Source organism: Halichoerus grypus, chromosome 9 (genome assembly GCF_964656455.1).
Source record: "Halichoerus grypus chromosome 9, mHalGry1.hap1.1, whole genome shotgun sequence".
NCBI lineage: Eukaryota > Metazoa > Chordata > Mammalia > Carnivora > Phocidae > Halichoerus > Halichoerus grypus.
In genome coordinates, this window is record NC_135720.1 from 109,935,019 (window position 1) to 109,955,494 (window position 20,476).

General features: G+C 38.3%; 1 protein-coding gene and 1 long non-coding RNA gene across 2 annotated transcripts in view; one reads left to right on the top strand and one right to left on the bottom strand.

The window, feature by feature from the left end:
• The window catches only part of DNAH8 (dynein axonemal heavy chain 8), a 431,463-nt gene that overhangs the window by 284,448 nt on the left and 126,539 nt on the right, over positions 1 to 20,476 (bottom strand). The window contains exons 12-18 of the mRNA XM_078055380.1: positions 20,221 to 20,367; positions 15,115 to 15,312; positions 9,478 to 9,554; positions 8,066 to 8,165; positions 7,121 to 7,240; positions 5,403 to 5,538; positions 248 to 435 (exon numbers count right to left, since the gene is read on the bottom strand). Coding sequence (XP_077911506.1) covers positions 248 to 435; positions 5,403 to 5,538; positions 7,121 to 7,240; positions 8,066 to 8,165; positions 9,478 to 9,554; positions 15,115 to 15,312; positions 20,221 to 20,367 — 966 coding nt within the window. The remainder of the gene's footprint in view (positions 1 to 247; positions 436 to 5,402; positions 5,539 to 7,120; positions 7,241 to 8,065; positions 8,166 to 9,477; positions 9,555 to 15,114; positions 15,313 to 20,220; positions 20,368 to 20,476) is intronic.
• Positions 1 to 20,476, top strand: part of LOC144379086 (uncharacterized) — a 231,690-nt gene that overhangs the window by 137,212 nt on the left and 74,002 nt on the right. The window lies entirely within an intron of this gene.

Sequence of the window (20,476 nt, forward strand, 5' to 3'; positions counted from 1 at the left end):
TGCCTAGGTGGCTCAGTCAGTTGGGCATTGGACTCTTGGTTTCAGCTCAGGTCATGATCTCAAAGTCGAAGGATGGAGCCCCAGATCAGGCTCTGCACTGAGTCAGCTTCAGATTCTTTCTCCCTTTGCCCCCCCCCCCCCCCGTTCACGCTTGTGCACGCATGCATGTGCTCTCTTTTTCTCTCGTGCCCTCTCTCTCAAATAAATAAATAAAATCTTTAAAATATATGTATATAATCTATTTTACCTGCAAATGCAATTTGTCTGCTTTCAATTTACTTTCCAATTTTAGCAATTTCTTTGCCTGTTCTGGTACATCCAACTTCATTTTTATCATGCACTTAGTTTCCCGAACAACTTCCAGAATTTTGGGATCAAAATTAACCAGCAACTTCCCGGTTTCTGGGTGTCGCACAAAAAGTGTGGCTTGTAAAGCTACAAATAAATGATTATTGACATTAGTTTTTCTGGATTTCTTTTTTGTTTGTTTTTGTTTGTTTGTTTGTTTTTGGCTTTCTTTTTTTTATTTTATTATGTTATGTTAATCACCATACATTACATCATTAGTTTTTGATGTAGTGTTCCATGATTCATTGTTGGTGTATAACACCCAGTGCTCCATTCAATACGTGCCCTCTCTGCTTCCAGCCATGTTTACACACCTGTCTTCCCCACTGGGAACTGACTTCTTAATAGAACAATAGTGTTGGATATCCCAGGTGATGAGGCATAGCATCTGACATGTGGTCAGTGCTCAAAACTTAAATAAGTGAATGCAGAATGTCTGCAAGCGCATAAAATCAGATCCGGAGAGATAGAAATGAGTGAAGAACAGATAGCCTTCGTGCTATGAACTGCAACACTTTTCTGAGTGGGTCTAAGAGAGCTATAATACAATGTAGTTTCTTTTAATGGATTGTGATTTCACCCCTGGGAGAGAACTGGAAGGTGTGCACAACTATAAAATATGACATACCTCATATGACAAACCCTTTTCCACAATGAACCCCAAACTGCTTCTTTAAAGGAAGAATTAAGCCTCCATCTTGAATGTCTGGTAACTAAGCTCAATATCAGTAAGATATATTTATTAAACACCATGGCATTGTGAGCTTCTAGGATATAGAGAGAGATTTTTTTTATGCTACACCTTTACTACTACCTGAACATCATTCATATAAATAGGAATTTGCAGGCATGCTTTTTATTATGAATTGAAATATATAATCCCGGTTAGTGGTGAGTAGCCTTAGCTTATTTGTTATCCTAACATGAATTACTTCTACAGGCATAATAATAACACACTTCTAGATGAGTATGTGCTAGCTTAAATTATATCTTATATTAACAAACACTACTAACATGAGAATTTCTTATGTATCTTCCAAGCCTCTCATTACTTCATAGAATGTGGCTGCATCGAATTTCTAGTAAAATGAAATAGTCCATATATTCCTTTGAAGTTAGTTGACTTTTACTCATCATATAAAATTAGTCTTGAAATGGTTCTTTTTTTTTATTGTTATGTTAATCCCCATACATTACATCATTAGTTTTAGATATAGTGTTCCATGATTCATTGTTTGTGCATAACACCCAGTGCTCCATGCAGAACGTGCCCTCCTCAATACCCATCACCAGGCTAACCCATCCTCCCACCCCCCTCCCCTCTAGAACCCTCAGTTTGTTTTTCAGAGTCCATCGTCTCTCATGGTTCTTCTCCCCCTCCAATTTCCCCCCCTTCATTCTTCCCCTCCTGCTACATTCTTCTTCTTCTTTTTTTCTTTCTTAACATATATTGCATTATTTGTTTCAGAGGTACAGATCTGAGATTCAACAGTCTTGCACAATTCACAGCGCTTACCAGAACACATACCCTCCCCAGTGTCTATCACCCAGTCACCCCATCCCTCCCACCCCACCCCCCCACTCCAGCAACCCTCAGTTTGTTTCCTGAGATTAAGAATTCCTCATATCAGTGAGGTCATATGATACATGTCTTTCTCTGATTGACTTATTTCGCTCAGCATAATACCCTCCAGTTCCATCCACGTCGTTGCAAATGGCAAGATCTCATTCCTTTTGATGGCTGCATAATATTCCATTGTATATATATACCACATCTTCTTTATCCATTCATCTGTTGATGGACATCTTGGCTCTTTCCACAGTTTGGCTATTGTGGACATTGCTGCTATAAACATCGGGGTGCACGTACCCCTTCGGGTCCCTACTTTTGTATCTTTGGGGTAAATACCCAGTAGTGCAATTGATGGATCATATGGTAGCTCTATTTTCAACTTTTTGAGGAACCTCCATACTGTTTTCCAGAGTGGCTGCACCAGCTTGCATTTCCACCAACAGTGTAGGAGGGTTCCCCTTTCTCCGCATCCCCGCCAACATCTGTCATTTCCTGACTTGTTAATTTTAGCCATTCTGACTGGTGTGAGGTGGTATCTCATTGAGGTTTTGATTTGGATTTCCCTGATGCCAAGCGATATTGAACACTTTTTCATGTGTCTGTTGGCCGTTTGGATGTCTTCTTTGGAAAAATGTCTGTTCATGTCTTCTGCCCATTTCTTGATTGGATTCTTTGTTCTTTTGGTGTTGAGTTTGATGAGTTCTTTATAGATTTTGGATACTAGACCTTTATCTGATATGTCATTTGCAAATATCTTCTCGCATTCTGTCAGTTGTCTTTTGGTTTTGTTGACTGTTTCCTTTGCTTTGCAAAAGCTTTTTATCTTGATGAAGTCCCAATAGTTCATTTTTGCCCTTGCTTCCCTTGCCTTTGGCGATGTTTCTAGGAAGAAGTTGCTGTGGCTGAGGTCGAAGAGGTTGCTGCCTGTGTTCTCCTTTAGGATTTTGATGGACTCCTGTCTCACATTGAGGTCTTTCAACCATTTGGAGTCTATTTTTGTGTGTGGTGTAAGGAAATGGTCCAGTTTCATTCTTCTGCATGTGGCTGTCCAATTTTCCCAACACCATTTGTTGAAGAGACTGTCTTTTTTCCATTGGACATTCTTTCCTGCTTTGTCAAAGATTAGTTGACCATATAGTTGAGGGTCCATTTCTGGGCTCTCTATTCTGTTCCATTGATCTATGTGTCTGTTTTTGTGCCAGTACCATACTGTCTTGATGATGAAGTCTTGAAATGGTTCTTAATGATGCTGGCTGCATGAGGATTTCAACTAAAAATTTTACCTAATTCGTTTGGAATCTTTTTAAAATTGGGTTAGAAATCATTTATCCTCCCAAGTGAATTCCAAAATAACCTTGAAACATTCATTTAATGAAATCTATCTTCCTTAAGGCTGTACTGAGTTTTCTTGAAAGGACAAAATGGTCAGCAAGACCACCAAGAATAATGACAGCCAAGAAGTCAGCTCCAATACTGAGTGACATTTCATTAAACTTTATGGAGCAACCATCTGAAAGAGGCCAATACCAGGTCCTCAATTATTATTCCGAGTTCCTATATGGTTAAATATAGCCACGTCAATATAATAAGAAGCCTTGCTGAGCAATTCGTTTCCACTAACCTGTGTTCGTAGGAAAGGCAGATTTAAATCTTAGCTTTGCCACTTCCTAGCTGTGTGATGAGCTTGTGCAAATGACTTAATCTCTTAGCACCTCAGTTTCCTCATCTATAAAATGAGGATAATTATAGCTCCTCGTAGGGTCACCATAAGGATTAAAGGAAGCGTCATACGTAAAGTGCTTTGACAAAGCCTGGCACAGGGTAAGGACTATGTAAGTGTTCGTTATCACTGACTGTTATTTAAAGGATACAAAGATGAAACAAACAGAGAGAGTATCCTTGGAATGTGAAGGGGAGATGAGACAGATCCCTAAAGCCATAAGTGTCATGAGAAACAAGAGCAGATAAAGTGAGTAGAGGACTCTGGAGGAGGAAGACATTATTTTCTGCTGTGGAAAAATAAGGAGGGGCTATATGGAAGAGGTGACTGGTGAACTTGTTTTTGAACATGGGCCGATATGAGGAAAAACCATCAGGACAAAAGAAAAGTAGAGAAGCGTATGATATTGTAGAAGCAAAATAGTGTCTGCTCCATACTTCAGTTAACAATTCTGTTTTGTGGGTGCCTGGGTGGCTCAGTTGATTAAGCGACTGCCTTTGGCTCAGGTCATGATCCTGGAGTCCCTGGATCGAGTCCCGCATCGGGCTCCCTGCTCGGCAGGGAGTCTGCTTCTCCCTCTGACCCTCCCCCTTCTCATGTGCTCTCTCTCATTCTCTCTCTCTCAAATAAATAAAATAAAATCTTCAAAAAAAAAAAAAAACAATTCTGTTTTGTTCTTTTCCATAACGTGAACTTTAAGTTTCTCTTGATGCTCCTTGGGAGTGTTGTTCCTTAGCTAGTTTTCAGGAGGATCCATAGGGTCCTACCATACTCATTACCCAGAAACAGCTGGCCTGGTACAAGTGGCTTATTAAAGGCTAAACTAAAGGGTCAATTGGGGAAGACAATCTGCAGGGCTGGGACCCTGTCCTCCAGGATGCAGGCATGAGCGAATCAATGGTGGTTAACAGTGGCATGTCCTCAAACAGCTAAAATATATGCGTCTGGAACCAAGAGGCAGAAAAAGAGTGGCCCCTCTTACTATCACTCCCAGTGATGCAACCATAGGATTTGTGCTTCCTGTGCCTGTAGTTTTGTACCCTTCTGGGTGGGGATCCTGGTATAGGAAGGAGAAACCTTTCTGTCTGGAGACACAGTCAGGGTTCCACCAAGATTATAGATAAGAGCTTAAGGTTAAGATGGGACAATGCAGGAACCTGAACTGACCAACAATTGAGCCCCCATGGTAAAAAAACAGCCCAGGTGATGGCAGCATGGATGCATGATGGCTTGAAACCATCCATCCCCTGCCTCACAGCCGACTCCACCCAATGCTTTGGCACCCCGCAGAGATACTTAGACACAGCCCCAATACTATGAATTTCCTGGAGTTCAAAAGTGAAGTTAAATTCAGTTATAGAAAAAGAAAGAATGGAAGGAAGGAAGGAAGACAAGCAAAGTGCAATTCTTTCTCCCCTGATTGGGACTAAGATTTGAATCTATAACATGACAAAACTGAATATGAAAACTTCCCCTAAATCTATGGAGAAATATCTATGAAGGGTCTCAATATTTACTTTTAAATACTTTTTTTAGTGGAAAGTCACAATCAAAGTATATCAACTTTAAGGTGATGACAACTTTTGCTTATAGAATCAGAATGTTATTAACAACTATAAAAAAAAATTTGTATCATCCCCAAATCTAAATGTAACCATCATAATATTGTATAAAAGGGATATGAAAATTCTTCAGAACCATGACTTCATTCAAAATCACCTAACACCCCCTCCGTAGCATCACTGCATTTCTTATACACACCATACTGTAACTGCGAGACCTCTCTGACCCAGGCTGTGTGATAGACCACCTCGAATTCCACCAGAACATAGGAAATTTTGTTATACTGACGAATGACAGCTTTACCTTCCGCACTTGACAAAATTTCTGAGTTTTTCTGTTTTTTAAAGGGGAAAAAAAAGATTTATAATTAAAAGACTGCTGATTGTTTTCATAACCCAATCAGAAAGCTGTTGGTATTTAAAATGTCATCAAATAATTATGCCTTAGATTTTGCCTCAGAGTAAAACAGAGATGAGGAAAGCCGTACAAACTAGAGACGGAAGTAGGGAAATGTTACTGGTGGAAAGGGAACATTGGAAAAGGAAATAAAGGATTTAAGAAAGAAAGGTCTCTAGCCTTAACAGCTGGCCAGGCTGAGAGAACTCTGCCTTCAATTCTCTATTCCCTCCCCACAATTCTGGATATCAGTTTTGTATTTTCTATACTGTGTGGGTTTGAAATATTTAATTAATAATAATATTTTTAAAAAAGGAAAAAAGATACAATGGACTGATTTTCCTTGACCTGTGAGTATCAGGGAAAATCCCCAAATTCCAGCCCTAAAAAAAAAAAGTAACTGTATATCAAAGAACAAAAACCAAATTTCTTTATGTAAACATCGAACGTTTTATGTTTGATTCGCAGATGTCAAAAACAGGGCAATCTTGGCTCTGTCATGCAGAGTCAATCAGCAATGGAGTCCCCACCCTGACCACTATTTTAAGACCAGGCTTTGAATTTTTTTTACAAATAGTAAGAACAGTAAAATGATTAAGAGCAGCTGAACAGAAACAATGGAAACTTAACATCCAAGAATGCTTAAATACTAAAATTACTTGCAAGACTATTTTTGGTACTTATTTTGTTCTGTATTTAGGCATAAGATGCTGTCCTAAGAAAACCAACTCTACTTTGTGAGTCTGTCTCTTTTCAAAATCAAACCAAACCAAAAACAAAGAGAAGGCAAACTGGCAATTTCAGAATGCCAACAGGGCCTAAGAGTATCCTGGGGCTTTTCAGAAATCTAATAATTTTAAGGACACAGAGAAGGCATGTACTCTATTATACTTTGCTCTAGATCTCAATTCTTAAGTCAGGAACATACTAAGAGTGTCTTCACCTTCACTAATACTAGTCAGTGACCCACTGTCCACACATAGAAGTAATCTTCAGGACTACGCCTAGACTTTACTGTTTTCAAAACAATGACTCTTTAAAAGCCTTGAAAAGGGGCACCTGGGTGGCCCAGTCGTTAAGCATCTGCCTTCGGCTCAGGTCATGATCCCAGGGTCCTGGTATCAAGCCCCACATCGGGCTCCCTGCTCAGTGGGAAGCCTGCTTCTCCCTCTCCCACTCCCCCTGCTTGTGTTCCTGCTCTCACTATCTCTCTCTCTGTCAAATAAATAAATAAATAAAATCTTAAAAAAAAAAAAAAAGCCTTGATAAACTGTCCTGTATTACTAAAAGTCATAAGGTTATAAGATTCTCCCCCTTAAAGATTAACTGTAATTAAGTGAGCTTACCTACCAAAACATTGGTTTAGTCTCCCTCAAGCATATTTATAAACTAAATTTTCTTTGCCTTGTGAAAGCAGTAGCTCTAACTACTTTATTGGACACAAACATTATAGGATAAAATATAGGTCTTATTTTAAAGCCACCATAATCCTCATACTGTAAATGTAACTATTGGCTTACAAAGAAATAGTTGATGGGTTCACTTATCCGTCGATAGAGCTGCCTCACCCAAAGTATTTTTCCTGCAATAGGGGGCATGTTGCGAGCAAGAGGAGGGTCATCTTTTTGAGAATGATAAAGCTGTAATTAAAGATCTGGTATTAATGTTTAAAATTCAATATAATGGAAAAGGCAAAAAGTATTTAATACATTTGTATTCCCATGTTTTATACAGAGGAGGTAGTCTATAAATATGTAAATGCACTTCAGTGATAATCTGTGGTTCAGAAACTATGATGTTTACAATATATGACATTTAATTCTCTCTTAACCCTTATTTCCCATTGCATGTATCTTTTTTCTGTATTTTATCCCAAATTTTAAGGAGATCTTCAAATAAAGGAGTACATAAGCTATACTATATGTTATAATATTCTTCAGAGCCCATATTTCTGCATGCAGAAATATTAACTTTAATGGGCTTTCCTATACACACATAAATGCTGTTGCAAAAAAACACAAAAAAACAAAACACAATTGTTAAGTGCATGGGGATGTAAATCTGGTTGTCCAATGACATACACCGTCAACACCTTCCTACATAGAGAAGGGCGCATCAGAGGTACTTAGTAGTGAAGGGATCATTCTGAGAAGCTTAGCACAAGATAACAATGGCAAATACTTTCACAATACTTTTCTTTTTGTACTAAAGTACTATTCTGGGGGGGCCTGGGTGGCTTAGTTGGTTAAGTGTCTGCCTTCGGCTCGGGTCATGATCTCCAGATCCATGTCCTGGGATCAAGCCCCGAGTTGGGCTCCCTGCCCAGCAGGGAGTCTACTTCTCTCTCTCTCTCTGCCCCTCCCCACTACTTGTTCTCTCACTTGCTCTCTTTCTCTCTCTCAAATAAATAAATAAAATCTTTTTAAAAAATAAAGTATTATTCTATTTACAAAAATGATCCTTGCCTTCTTAGTAGCTTCAAGTTCAGCCACATAAAACTGAAGAATACGCTCAATTGTATGGTTTATTTCTGACTGAAGACAGGGGATTTGCAGCTTCTGGAATCTGAAAGTAATTGAAGGTGAATAATTTAAAAGCAAATGAGAAACATACTTAATTGCTGCCATCCTAAAAACCCATGCATTCACTCATTTTGACAAATATCTCTACCAGGCCTCATCCATTGTCCCAGTATTCAGAGAGGAACACAACAGGTGTAGTTCCAGCCCTCTTGGAACCTCCAGTTATGTTATGGAAAATGCAGATTTAGTCAAGAGTTACATAAATAATTATTTAAATTACACGGGTACCAGAAATGCATATATCAGGGGAACCCAGCCAAGTCTGGGGAGTTGAGAAAGATTTCCCTTAGAAGGAGACATTGAAACCAAAATTGAAAAGATGAGTGGGGGGTTGGCTTCACAAAGATGGAGGCCAGCACACTGAGCATCCCTCTGCCAGTATTAATGTTCACATCATTCCAAATGGCCATATCATAACAATGATCTGTCAGCCAAACATCACTTCCCCTTTCAGACTAAGTGATGCACAGGAAGCACTAGGACAATAACATCCCAATAATAAAGTGATTTTACACCAGTGTACTATAGGTAAAAAGAGGGACAGATGGACCGCAAGATAGATAGAGACACAGAGAGAAATCACCAAGAAATTAGTACTGCCATCTGTCTGTACAGTACTTTCATTGGTCAAAATCATTTCATAAGTCTGGTTTGACTCTTTCAGTGGTGTCATGAGGTAGGGTCTCACAGGTATGGTCCATCATTACAAAGACGTGGAACTCTAGCAAAACTGGGCCCAAACCCAGAGGCACTGGCTCTCAGGAAAGAGTTCCCAAAGGGTCCCTAACAGAGGTCATGAGTCCTCCCTGAGCTCGAAGGAAATGGCCTGTAGTCCAGGCTGTCCTTCCTGCCCTTCAGGGGAGCACTGTTGTCAGAATAGAGGAAAAGGAAGCAGCAGGAACACTCTGGAGGAAAATGGGAAATTTGAGAATCTACTACCCTTAGATAATTTCACTTTTGGAAATCCTTGCAGTATGCAGAATTAAATATTATTTGCTCCCTTTCCAATAATGTCTATGAAATTAACCTCAAATATATTACATAGCTGGAGGAAAAATCATGTATAATAATTTCATTTTCTTATTGGAAGACTTTTGCTTCAAAAAATGCAATGAAAAGTATCATACTATATTTCACATTTTTACCAGTTTACTTAATGGTAATTGAAAGATTAATGTTTATAAGTCTTAAAGTTTACAGAGGGGAGATTTCCAAAAATATCTTATTTGAAATTGTATTTTCAGATATAAAGTTATCACACCTAGAAACTACACCGCTTAATGTATTATAAATACCTTTGAAGCAGCTGAAGGGCCTGCTGAGAAGATAAGATTTTCCCAAAAGTACTGTTCATAAATGCTTGTATTTGTATCTAAAATAAAATATTAATATTCCATTGATTTGGGGCATTAATAAAGAGATTGCTTTTGTTTAACAACAATTAATGATTTTTCTACAGAATCAAAATAACCTGAAACACACCTACCATCTAAGCATCTAGAACTGCACTATCCAGCATGGTGGCCACATGTGGCTACTGAGCACTTGAAATGTCAGTACTTGGAAGTGAGATGTAAAGTAAAATGCACACTAGATTTCAAAGGCTTAGCACACACACACAAGAATGTAAAATATCTCAATGATTTTTATTTCAACATGTAAAATGGTAATATTTTGAATATTTGGGTTGAAAAAAATGTATTATTAAAATTAATTTCACCTGCTCCTTTCAACTCCTATTCATGTGGCTACTAGAAAAATTAAAATTACATATGTGGTTTGCATTTGCTGTTTATTATTTATTGGATATGACTGACCTAGAGATATATAAAAGGAGTGTATGTCCCTTAGCAAGCTTATTTCTTGGAACATTTAGAATTTCTAAGCATATTGGGAGAGCAACGTGACACTGTAGACACCCAGGGTCAACAGGTGTCATTTTACAACACTGCTGCTCTCAGAAACCCCTTTGCAACATTAAGGAAGAACAAGAAAAAGAAAATATTATTCTAAGACTCCCACCATCCTTAGCAATGAACTCCAAACTCCTGGTACCCAATGGAACTGACGCTCTTTGCAAATTACTTTCACCTATAAATTGGTATGGTCTACTAATATAGGCCATGTTTATTAATCAAAATTTGGGAAAGGAAGGAAAATTTAAACACTGACACCTCTTTGAAAATATTAAAAATTTAAGATGGCCTCTAAATACACTGTTAAAATTTGTACATAAGGCCACAGAAAAGCCTTTATAACATACAATCTTTATTAATAAATCATAAAAATATGGGATGCAGCAAAAGTAGTTCAAAGAGGGAAGTTTATAGCAACACAGGCCTGCCTCAAGAAGCAAGAAAAATCTCAAATACACAACCTAACCTTTTACATAAAGGAGCTAGAAAAAGAAGAACAAATAAAACCCAACACCAGCAGAAGGAAGGAATTAATAAATATTATAGTAGAAATAAATGACATAAAAAGTGAAAAACAAAACAGAAAACAATAGATCGATGAAGCCAGCAGCTCATTCTTTGAGATCAACAAAATTGATAAACCTCTAGCCAGAGTCATAAAAGAAAAAGAAAGAGAGAGAAAAAGAGGACTCAAACAAAATCACTAATGAAAGAGGAGAAATGACAACCAACCCTAAAGAAGACAATTGTAACAGCATATTATGAAAACCTATATACCAAAAAATTGGACAACTTAGAAGAAATGGATAAATTCCTAGAAACATATAACTTCCCAAAACTAAAGTAGGAAGAAATAGAAAATTTGAACAGACCTATTACCAGAAATGAAATTGAATCAGTAATCAAAAGACTTGCAATACAAAAGCCCAGGATCAGACTGTGTCACAGGCAAATTCTATCAAATATTTAATGAAGAGTTAATACCCATTCTTCTCAAACTATTCCAAAAAATACAAGAGGAAGGAAAACTTCCAAATTCATTTCATGAGGCCAGCATCACCCTGATACCAAAACCAGATAAAGACATCACAAAAAAAGATAACTACAGGCCATTATCTCTCATGAATATAGATGCAAAAATCCCCAACAAAATATTAGCAAACCAAATCCAACAATATATTTAAAAAATCACATACCATGATCAAGTAGGATTTATTTCATGGAGGCAGGGGTGGTTTAATATTCACAAAACAATTGACATGATACATCACATCAGTAATAGAAAAGGATAAAAACCATATGACAATTCAACAGATGCAGAAAAGCATTTGACAAATTACAACATCCATTCATGATAAAAAACCCTCTGTAAAGTAGGCCTAGAGGGAACATATCTCAACTTAATAAAGGCCTTATATGAAAATCCACAGCCAAAATCATACTCAATGGTGAAAAACTGAGAGCTTTTCCCCCAAGGACAGGAACAAGTCCACTCTCACCACTTTTATTCAGCATAGTATGGAAGACCTAGCCACAGCAATCAGACAACATAAAGAAATAAAAGGCATTCAAATTGGTAAGGAAGAAGTAAAATTCTCACTATTCATAGATGACATGACACTATGTACAGAAAATCCTAAAGACTCCACCAAAAAACTACTAGAACTGATCAATTCAGTAAAGTCACAGAATACAAAATCAATATACAGAAATCTCTCGCATTCCTATACACCAATAATGAAGCAGCAGACAGTGAAATGAAGAAAACAATCCCATTTATAATTATCCAAAACCAATAAAATATCTAGGAATAAACTTAACCAAAGAGGTGAAAGACCTGTACTCTCTAACCTATAAAACACTGATGAAAGAAATTCAAGACAACATAAAGAAATGGAAAGACACTCCATGCTCATGAGTTAGAAGAAGAAATATTGTTAAAATGTCTATACTACCCAAAGCAGTCTTCAGATTTAATGTAATCCTTATCAAAAGACCCACAGCATTTTTCACAGAGCTAGAACAAACAACCTTAAAGTTTGTATGGAACCACAAAAAACCCTGAATAGGCAAAGCAATCTTGAAAAAGAAAAAACTGGAGGTATCACAATTCCAGATTTCAAGTTATATTACAAAGCGGTAGTAGTTAAAATGGTATAATACTGGCATAAAAATAGACACATAGATCAATGGAATAGAACAGAAAACCCAGAAATGGACCCACAATGATATGGTCAATTAATCTGCAACAAAGGAGGAATGAACATACAATGGGAAAATGACAGTCTCTTCAACAAATGGTGTTGGGAAAACTGGACAGCCACATGCAAAAGGATTAAACTGAGCCACTTTCTTTCACCACACACAAAAATAAACTCAAAATAGATTAAAGACCTAAATGTGAGACCTGAACCCATAAAAGTCCTTGAAGAGAGCACAAGCAGTGATCTCTCTGACAGTGGCCCTAGTAAACATTTTTCTAGATATGTCTCCTGAGGCAAGGGAAACAAAAGCAAAAATAAACTATTAGGTCTACATCAAAATAAAAAGCTTCTGCACAGCAAAGGAAACAATCAACAAAACTAAAAGGCAACCTACTGAATGGAAGAAGATATTCGTAAATGATGTATCCAATAAATGATTAGTATCCAAAATATATGAAGAACTGATACAACTCAATACCCCAAAATAAATAATCCAATTTAAAAATGGGCAGGGGGCACCTGGGTGGCTCCAGTAGTTAAGTGTCTGACTCTTGATTTCGGCTCCAGTCATGATTTTAAGGTCAGGGGATCAAGCCATGCATCGGGCTCCATGCTCAGCAAGGAGCCTTCTTAGGGTTTTCACTCTCCCTCTCCTTCTGCCCCTCCCCCTGCTCTCTCTCTCAAATAAAATAAAATAAAATAAAATAAAATAAAATAAAATAAAATAATAAAAAAAATTGTTTAAATGGGCAGAAGACATGAACAGACATTTCTTCAAAGAAGACATACAGATGGCCAACAGATACATGAAAAGATGCTCAATGTCACTCATCATCAGGGAAATGCAAATCAAAACAACCATGAGATATCATCTCACACCTGTCAGAATGACTAAAATCAACAACACAAGAGACAACAGGTGTTGGCGAGGATGTGGAGAAAAAGAAACCCTCTTGCACTGTTAGTAGGAATGCAAATTGGTGCAGCCATTGTAGAAAACTGTATGGAGGTTCCTTAAAAAATTAAAAATAGAACTACCCTCTGATCCAGTAATCACACTACTGGATAGTGTGGCTCACACAAAATTTACAAAACACTAATTCAAAAATCTACGTACACCTCTATGTTTACTGCAACATTATTTACAATATCCAAACTATGGAAGCAGACCAAGTGTCCGTCGATAGATGAATGGATGAAGATGTGGTATATATACAATGGAATATTATTCAGCTATAAAAAAGAATGAAATCTTGCCATTTGCAACATGGATAGAGCTAGAGTATAATGCTGAGTGAAACAAGTCAGTCAGAGAAAGACAAATATCATAGGATTTCACTCATATGTGGAAATTAAGAAACAAAACAAATGAGCAAAGGAAAAAAAAGAGAGAGAGAGACAAACCAAGAAACAAACTCTTAACTATAGAGAACAAACTGATGGTTACCAGAGGGGAGGGAGGTGGGGGGATGGGAGAAATAGGGGATGGGAATTAAAGAATACACTTATCATGATGAAAAAAAATTAAATGATAAAAAATAAATTATAAAAATTTAAGCAGGGGTGCCTGGGTGGCTCAGTCTGTTAAACTTCTGACTTTGGCTCAGGTCATGATCTCAGGGTCCTGGGATTGAGACCTGCATTGGGCTCCCTGCTCAGCGAGGAGTCTGCTTGTCTCTCTCCTTCTGCTCCTCCCCCTGCTTTTGCTCTCTCTCTCATTCTCTCTCTCTCTCTCTCTCTCAAATAAATAAAATCTTTAAAAAAATAAGTTAAGCAATAAGTTTTTTTTTTTAAACCCACAAATTCCCATTGCCATAAAGCTATAACGCCTAAAGCATTTTGGAAGCAAACTCCACTCTGCCCAACCAGCCAAACACTGTAAGTAATAACTAAAACATATCTTAATATCAAACAAATTGATATTTCAAAACTTAATTTCAAAAACTGAAAAGAAATCTATGCCAAAAAGAAAAGGTACTGTTAGAATTTTAGTATCATTCTTATTTATATTGCCTAGATTACCTTAATATAATTTTTAAAGAATCTTTAAAAAATAAATGAAAAAAAATATATATATATAGCATTCCTCACCTTCATGGCAAGAATTTCAGATTCAGGAAGGGGATAGAGTATATTCCTGTCCCTCTCTGTTATCTCCAGGACATTCTGCAGCAAAAGGAGACCATTCCCCGGGGCTAAGCCTGGGTTTACAGTAGTTTACAGTAAGATAGTAACCGAGGTCATGTCAGCCCAAAAGGTGGGAGAGAAATATGTTGCAGTGTCACCAGACATACTCTTTTTAAGTACCCTTCATCCTTCTGGTATCCCTTAAGCTATGACAAACAGGATGAGGTCCTCTTTAGAGCTGTCCTCTAAGCTGTAGAGAGAATGTGGCCATAAAGTACAAGGCCAAGGGGAGAGCGGGTCATCTTCCTAATCTGTCCTCAAATCTTTTCACACTTAAAACAAAAAATAAGGATTACACACTTTCTCTTAGCCTGGAAAAATGACATTGGCTCCTCAGCACAACAAAAACCAAATACAAATTCCAATGCAAACTAAAAATGAACCCCAGCTATAATAACCCTTTGGCCTTCTGGGTATTCATTGATATCTTTTACTGAATATGCTCATTTTTCATTAAAAAAAAGATGGAAAATATTTTGTGGACTAGTTAAAAAATTTTTCACACTGGCAAATAGTTTTGATCAATTACACAAGAGGAACTTCTAATAAATAGTAAATATGTGAATTCCAGTACTATTGGTTACATTTCAGCTTTACTAAAGTAAAAGTATGTATAATTACTTACCTCTAAACCACTGATTTTTGTCATGAACTCTGAGAAATCTGTATCAAATTCTGTCCTTCTTGGATCCAGAATGTCATATTGTTTTTTCTTAACCCCTTGATACATGTTTTTGAATTTTATTGACATAATATCTATTCCCTCTATGGTGGAATTACTCAAGGCTGAATATGTTTGCACAATAGTTATCATTTCTGTAATCTTAAAAAGAGAAGTGTTATTTTAGAAATGGGATATTAGGACCCTTCCCTAGAATAAACTCTTAATGAATCATTGATTTAAAAAAACAAACCAAGGGGCACTTGGGTGGTTCAGTTAGCACAGCATGTGACTCTTGATCTTGGGGTTGTGAGTTCGAGCCCCATGCTGGGTGTGGAGATTACTTTAAAACAAATTCTTTAGGGGCACCTGGGTGGTGCAGTCAGTTGAGCATCCGACTCTTGGTTTCGGCTCAGTCGTGATCTCAGGGTGGTGAGATGGAGCCCCACACACGGCTCTGCACTCAGCGTGGAGTCTACTTGGGTTTTTCTCTCCCTCTCCCTCTGCCACTCCCCACTGTGCTCTCTCTCTCTCTCTCTCTCAAAATAATAAATCTTTTAAAAAATCTTTAAAATAAATAAAAAAATAAAGAAAAGAAAAAATAAAAAACCAATAAACAGCCCCTAAGATCATTTAGCTAAAACCAGCCAGAGGAGATAAAATAGAAGACAAATCTCTATCACCAATCATTACTATTCTTAGACTATTTCTATCATATCCAGAGAGGGCTTGCTACATTTCTCAGATCTTGATCACTTTGTCTCTCAAGAGGGGAAAGGAAAGAATTTGAGTAAAAGCTCTTACAGATGTCTGAATAGCTTCATCCTTTTGCTCCGGAGAATTTTCTGAAAATCATTTTCAAAAGCTTTAGCATTCTTCTTGGCCCTCACCACAGTTCTGATATGTAAATCTAGCATAAATCCACCTGTGTTTTCCCTTTCACCTGCATTCAGGCAACCAAAGGCCCAAGAAGCCTGAAGACAACTGCAGTCCCTTCTGACCCCCAGGAGATTTGGGAAACCCTCAAAATGAACTTAACTACACAAATGGCTGCCTCTCACTCAATGTACCACCACCACCTACTCCACACACCAAAAACAAAAGTCCTTCATGTCTACAGGCTACTAACTTCCTGAATCTTCATCAGTGATTCCCCACTTTGATTCCTGCTTTGGAGAACAATGCTCAAAGCTCTCCAGGATGGGCCCATGGGTCCAATGGCCAAACAGAAAATAAACCTGTTTTCAGGGGATTCCTCCAAATATTACATACCATGAAGACAACACTACTGGTCCTCCTAAGAAGCCTGCAAAATTTACATAAACTCCCTGTGCACGTCAACCCAGATGACCATTTTCAGAGCAACTTTCACTCTTACACCACTATTTCTGTACACTTCCAAACACCACTGTCATCCTAGAAGCCAGCCCAAACCTGGAGGAAATACAAACTGCCTGCAATTTGCAGCACGCTGTATATACTGTACGTAAAGATGAGAAATACTTGGGTCTCCTACCAACACATACAGTCCACTCACCTTAAAAAACAAAAACAAACTGCAGAACTCAAACTACCCACATGCTCTGCTTTTCTAACCTGCCAAGACTCTGCCCATTATCCCTTACCCTGCCACCTGGCCCCAACAGCCAGATGCTGGGATGGAATTCCTGTCACTAACACGACCTCCATTTTGTCCATGGGTGGCTGAGGAGTCATCAAGAGGCAGAGACAGCAGTCTGTCCCAGGCTTGGCCTTTCGAACTCAGCCAGTGTGTCTCCCACTCCCAACACCACATAGCAACAACGTGAAAGCCAGTCATGGTGATCAACCTTGACCATGCTCCTGCTTGTTTGTTCTCATCTTGGCTTTTTCATCAGCTCTCTCTTTATCCGCTTTTGACCCTCTGATTGACAACCAACTTGTAATCCCTTCTCTGCTCACCAGCCTTGGCACCCTTTCCAGTTCTCAACTTGCTATGTTTGTCTCATCTCAGCATCACCCTACCCCACCTACAAGGCTCCAGTGCCTTAAATCTCCCCCCAGCAATACCAGCTTCCCATCCCTTCTCTCTCATAAACGTTTGGGGTGAGAAGAAAATAAAACTAAAGACAGGGCTCTGGGAAACACCAATATTCACCAAAATTTATATGGCAGGAAGAGGAAAAAGAAGCAAAGTACATCCTTAATTCTGGCTCTTTAGGACAGACTAACCCTTAATGCACCATCAAGTCTCCACCTATCAACAGAAGGTGCACTTCAGGCAACCTAGTGACATACAAGAACCTTCCTCACTTGTTCTTAAACATTTCTGCCTAACTCTGAGGTCTTAGCTCTCCAACCCCAACCTCAGTGCTGTCTGCCCTGTGACTTTGCCATGTGTTCATCCTGACATCTTAATCTCTGCTTTCCCTAAGAGGCTTTGACTTAGCTTGCCCTTCTGACTCTTCTCTTCTACTATATCAGAGTTTACAGAGGTAGCCCAACAGTGGTCCCTACTGTGGCCCACTCATCAGGAGAAGCCCATCCAGGTAGCTCAGTAACCACCTCTGGGAGATTATGGAAAACCCTGGCCATATTTCAGGGTACATTTTATAGCCCCATCTTTGCAAATCTGGATACCAATATTCACCAGTTACACATGGGAGTGATGCCTATCAACTAAGGGATTCTTAGTACAGGGGAATTGGGATAACCTAGCAATCAGAATGCACTTTAGGTGAAGTCTCCAGGGGGTGCTGCATTAGCTCTGGTTGCTGAGCCCTTGTGGCATGAAGTTGTGTCCTTAAGATTAGAGGCAAGACTTCTCCAGAGGTAGAGTCAGGTAATTGGTTAGTGCAGCTGGCCATTACCACCCACTTCCTCTAGCATCAGGAATATTCAGGCTGCTACTTCATGGATAGATGCCCATTATGCCCAGCATTAGACCTGCCACCAAAATCTTTACTGCTAATGGGCTAACCATTAAAGTCCAACCCTGAAACTCTACCAAGTGTAAAACTATACCCAAATTGTCAAGGGGACTAGCCCCTGGAAAAATTTAGAATAACCAGGACCTACCCCAAGCTTTACACTACAGTGCATTCAGAAACATTAAGCATCTTTATGGAACAAGGTCTGACCAATGGCGCCTCCATGCCAATAACCTTCTAATTGGACATTTGTCCCCAAGAAATCTCTATTGTTCACAAAACAACTCCATACAACAGTTTCCTACATAGAGTACAAAAGCACAAGCAACAGAAAAAAATCATAAATTGGACTTTACCAAAATTAAAAACTATTGTGCTTCAAAGGACACCATCAAGAAAGTGAAAAGATAACTCTCAGAATGGATAAAAATATAATATCTGATAAGAGACTCACCCAGAATATATAAAGAACTCTTACAACTCAGCAATAGAAATACAAATAACAAATTAAAAATGTGCAAAGGATGTGACTATAATTTCTCCAAAGAAGAATTATGAATGGACTATAAGCAAATTAAAAGATGTTCAACATCATTAGTCATCAGCAAAATGCAAATCAAAACCATAGTGAGACAGATGTTACTTCACACCCTCTAGTTTGTCTAAATTCAAAAAGGTAGACAATAATAAGTATTGACAAGGATGTGGAAAATCAAAACCCTCATACATTGCTGGTGAAAATGTAAAATGACACAGCTGTTTTGAAAAATGGTTTGGCAGTTCCTCAAAAAGTTACCATATGGCCCAGAGATTCCAATCCTATGTATATACTCAAGAGAAACAACAACATGTGTCCACACAAGAACATGTACAAACATGTTCACAGCAGCATTATTCATACTAGTCAAGAAGTGGAAACAACCAAAGTGTCCATCAACTAATGAGTGGATAAATAAAATGTGGCATCCATACAATGTCATATGATTCAGCAATAAAAAATAATGCTACAACATGGATGAACCTTCAAAACATGATGCTAAGTGAAAGAAGTCACTCACAAAAGACCACATATTATATGATTTCATTTATATAAAATGTTCCAAACAGGCAAATCTATAGAAACAGAAAGTAGATTAGTGGCTGCTTAGGGGTGAGTAGAGGGGAGAAGAGTGTGACAGGTGGATGGGGTTTTTTTAGTGGGAACAAAAATGTGCTAAAATTAGACTATGGTAATGGTTACACAACGCTTTGAATATATTAGAAAATACAGACTTGTACAATTTAAATTGGTGAATTGTACGGTATGTGAATTATATCTCAGTAAAGCTGCTAAAGAAACAAACAAAAAAACAGCTCCACACAAGCATGTATGAAGGACCCCACTCAATAACTTGGTTCTCTTCATCACCCACACTTTCCTATCCTGGACAGATCAGGAGAGTACAGATAAAAACCAGGCTTCCAGACATGTCTAGGAGATGCCCTTCAACCTGTGTGATACTCTCACCAATTTCCAACAAATGATGAACAGAATCCTAAATATTACCAGGACCTAGGGAGTGGGCCAACTCCTGGAGGAGAAGAAGGGGTGGTACCTACATGATATCTTTATACACTTTTCAAAAGCTGACTCCAAGAAGCCCCTGGTATGGGCTTCCCGATACCCCCTGAAAAAATATCACCCCCTCAGCTAGAGCTAATACATGAATCAAAGGTGAAGTGTCTGACCTGTGCCTGCCCAGCAAAGGCTCCCTCACACAATGTTTAGGTATACACCATTTTTACTGGCCTAGAAAGAGAAGGTGTCTATACATCCAGATATTGCACTACTACTGGGTTCCACCAGGTATTGTGGGCATTTCACCACACACTTTTCCTCAGCCTAATACAATCGTTAGACACAGAAGCTTCTAAGGTCAAGCTCCATAGGTAGAGGTAGAATTGAGGTCTTGACAGAGGGGAAAGTCTGCAATAGCTTTGCAGTCATCAGGACTGAAAAATAAGTTAGACCAAAATGTAGTGATCTGTAAGTAATAGGAACTGATTCATATCAACAGTGAGACAAGAGATCCAGGTCAGTAATTCTCAACTATGCCACATAAAGTACGAAATAACCAGAAGGGGAGGGGTGGTGTGGATACAGTGACTGAATATTGGTTACCTTCTCCAGTCTTTTGCAGAAAGCTTCAAATTTTCCAAATATATACATTTCTGAAACCTCAAAAGATTTTTCCCCTGAGGATTCTAAAATCTGTTTCCTTGTTTTATGAAAAGATGTCTGATATTCCTTGAATAGAAAAATGCAATCCTATGAGAAAATTAAAAGAAGGAGAGAACAGGTGATGAGAGTTTATTCAGGAGTCAATCATTCAAGAATCTGTCTTCATGCAGAACTGATCACACCAGCCCAACAGGAG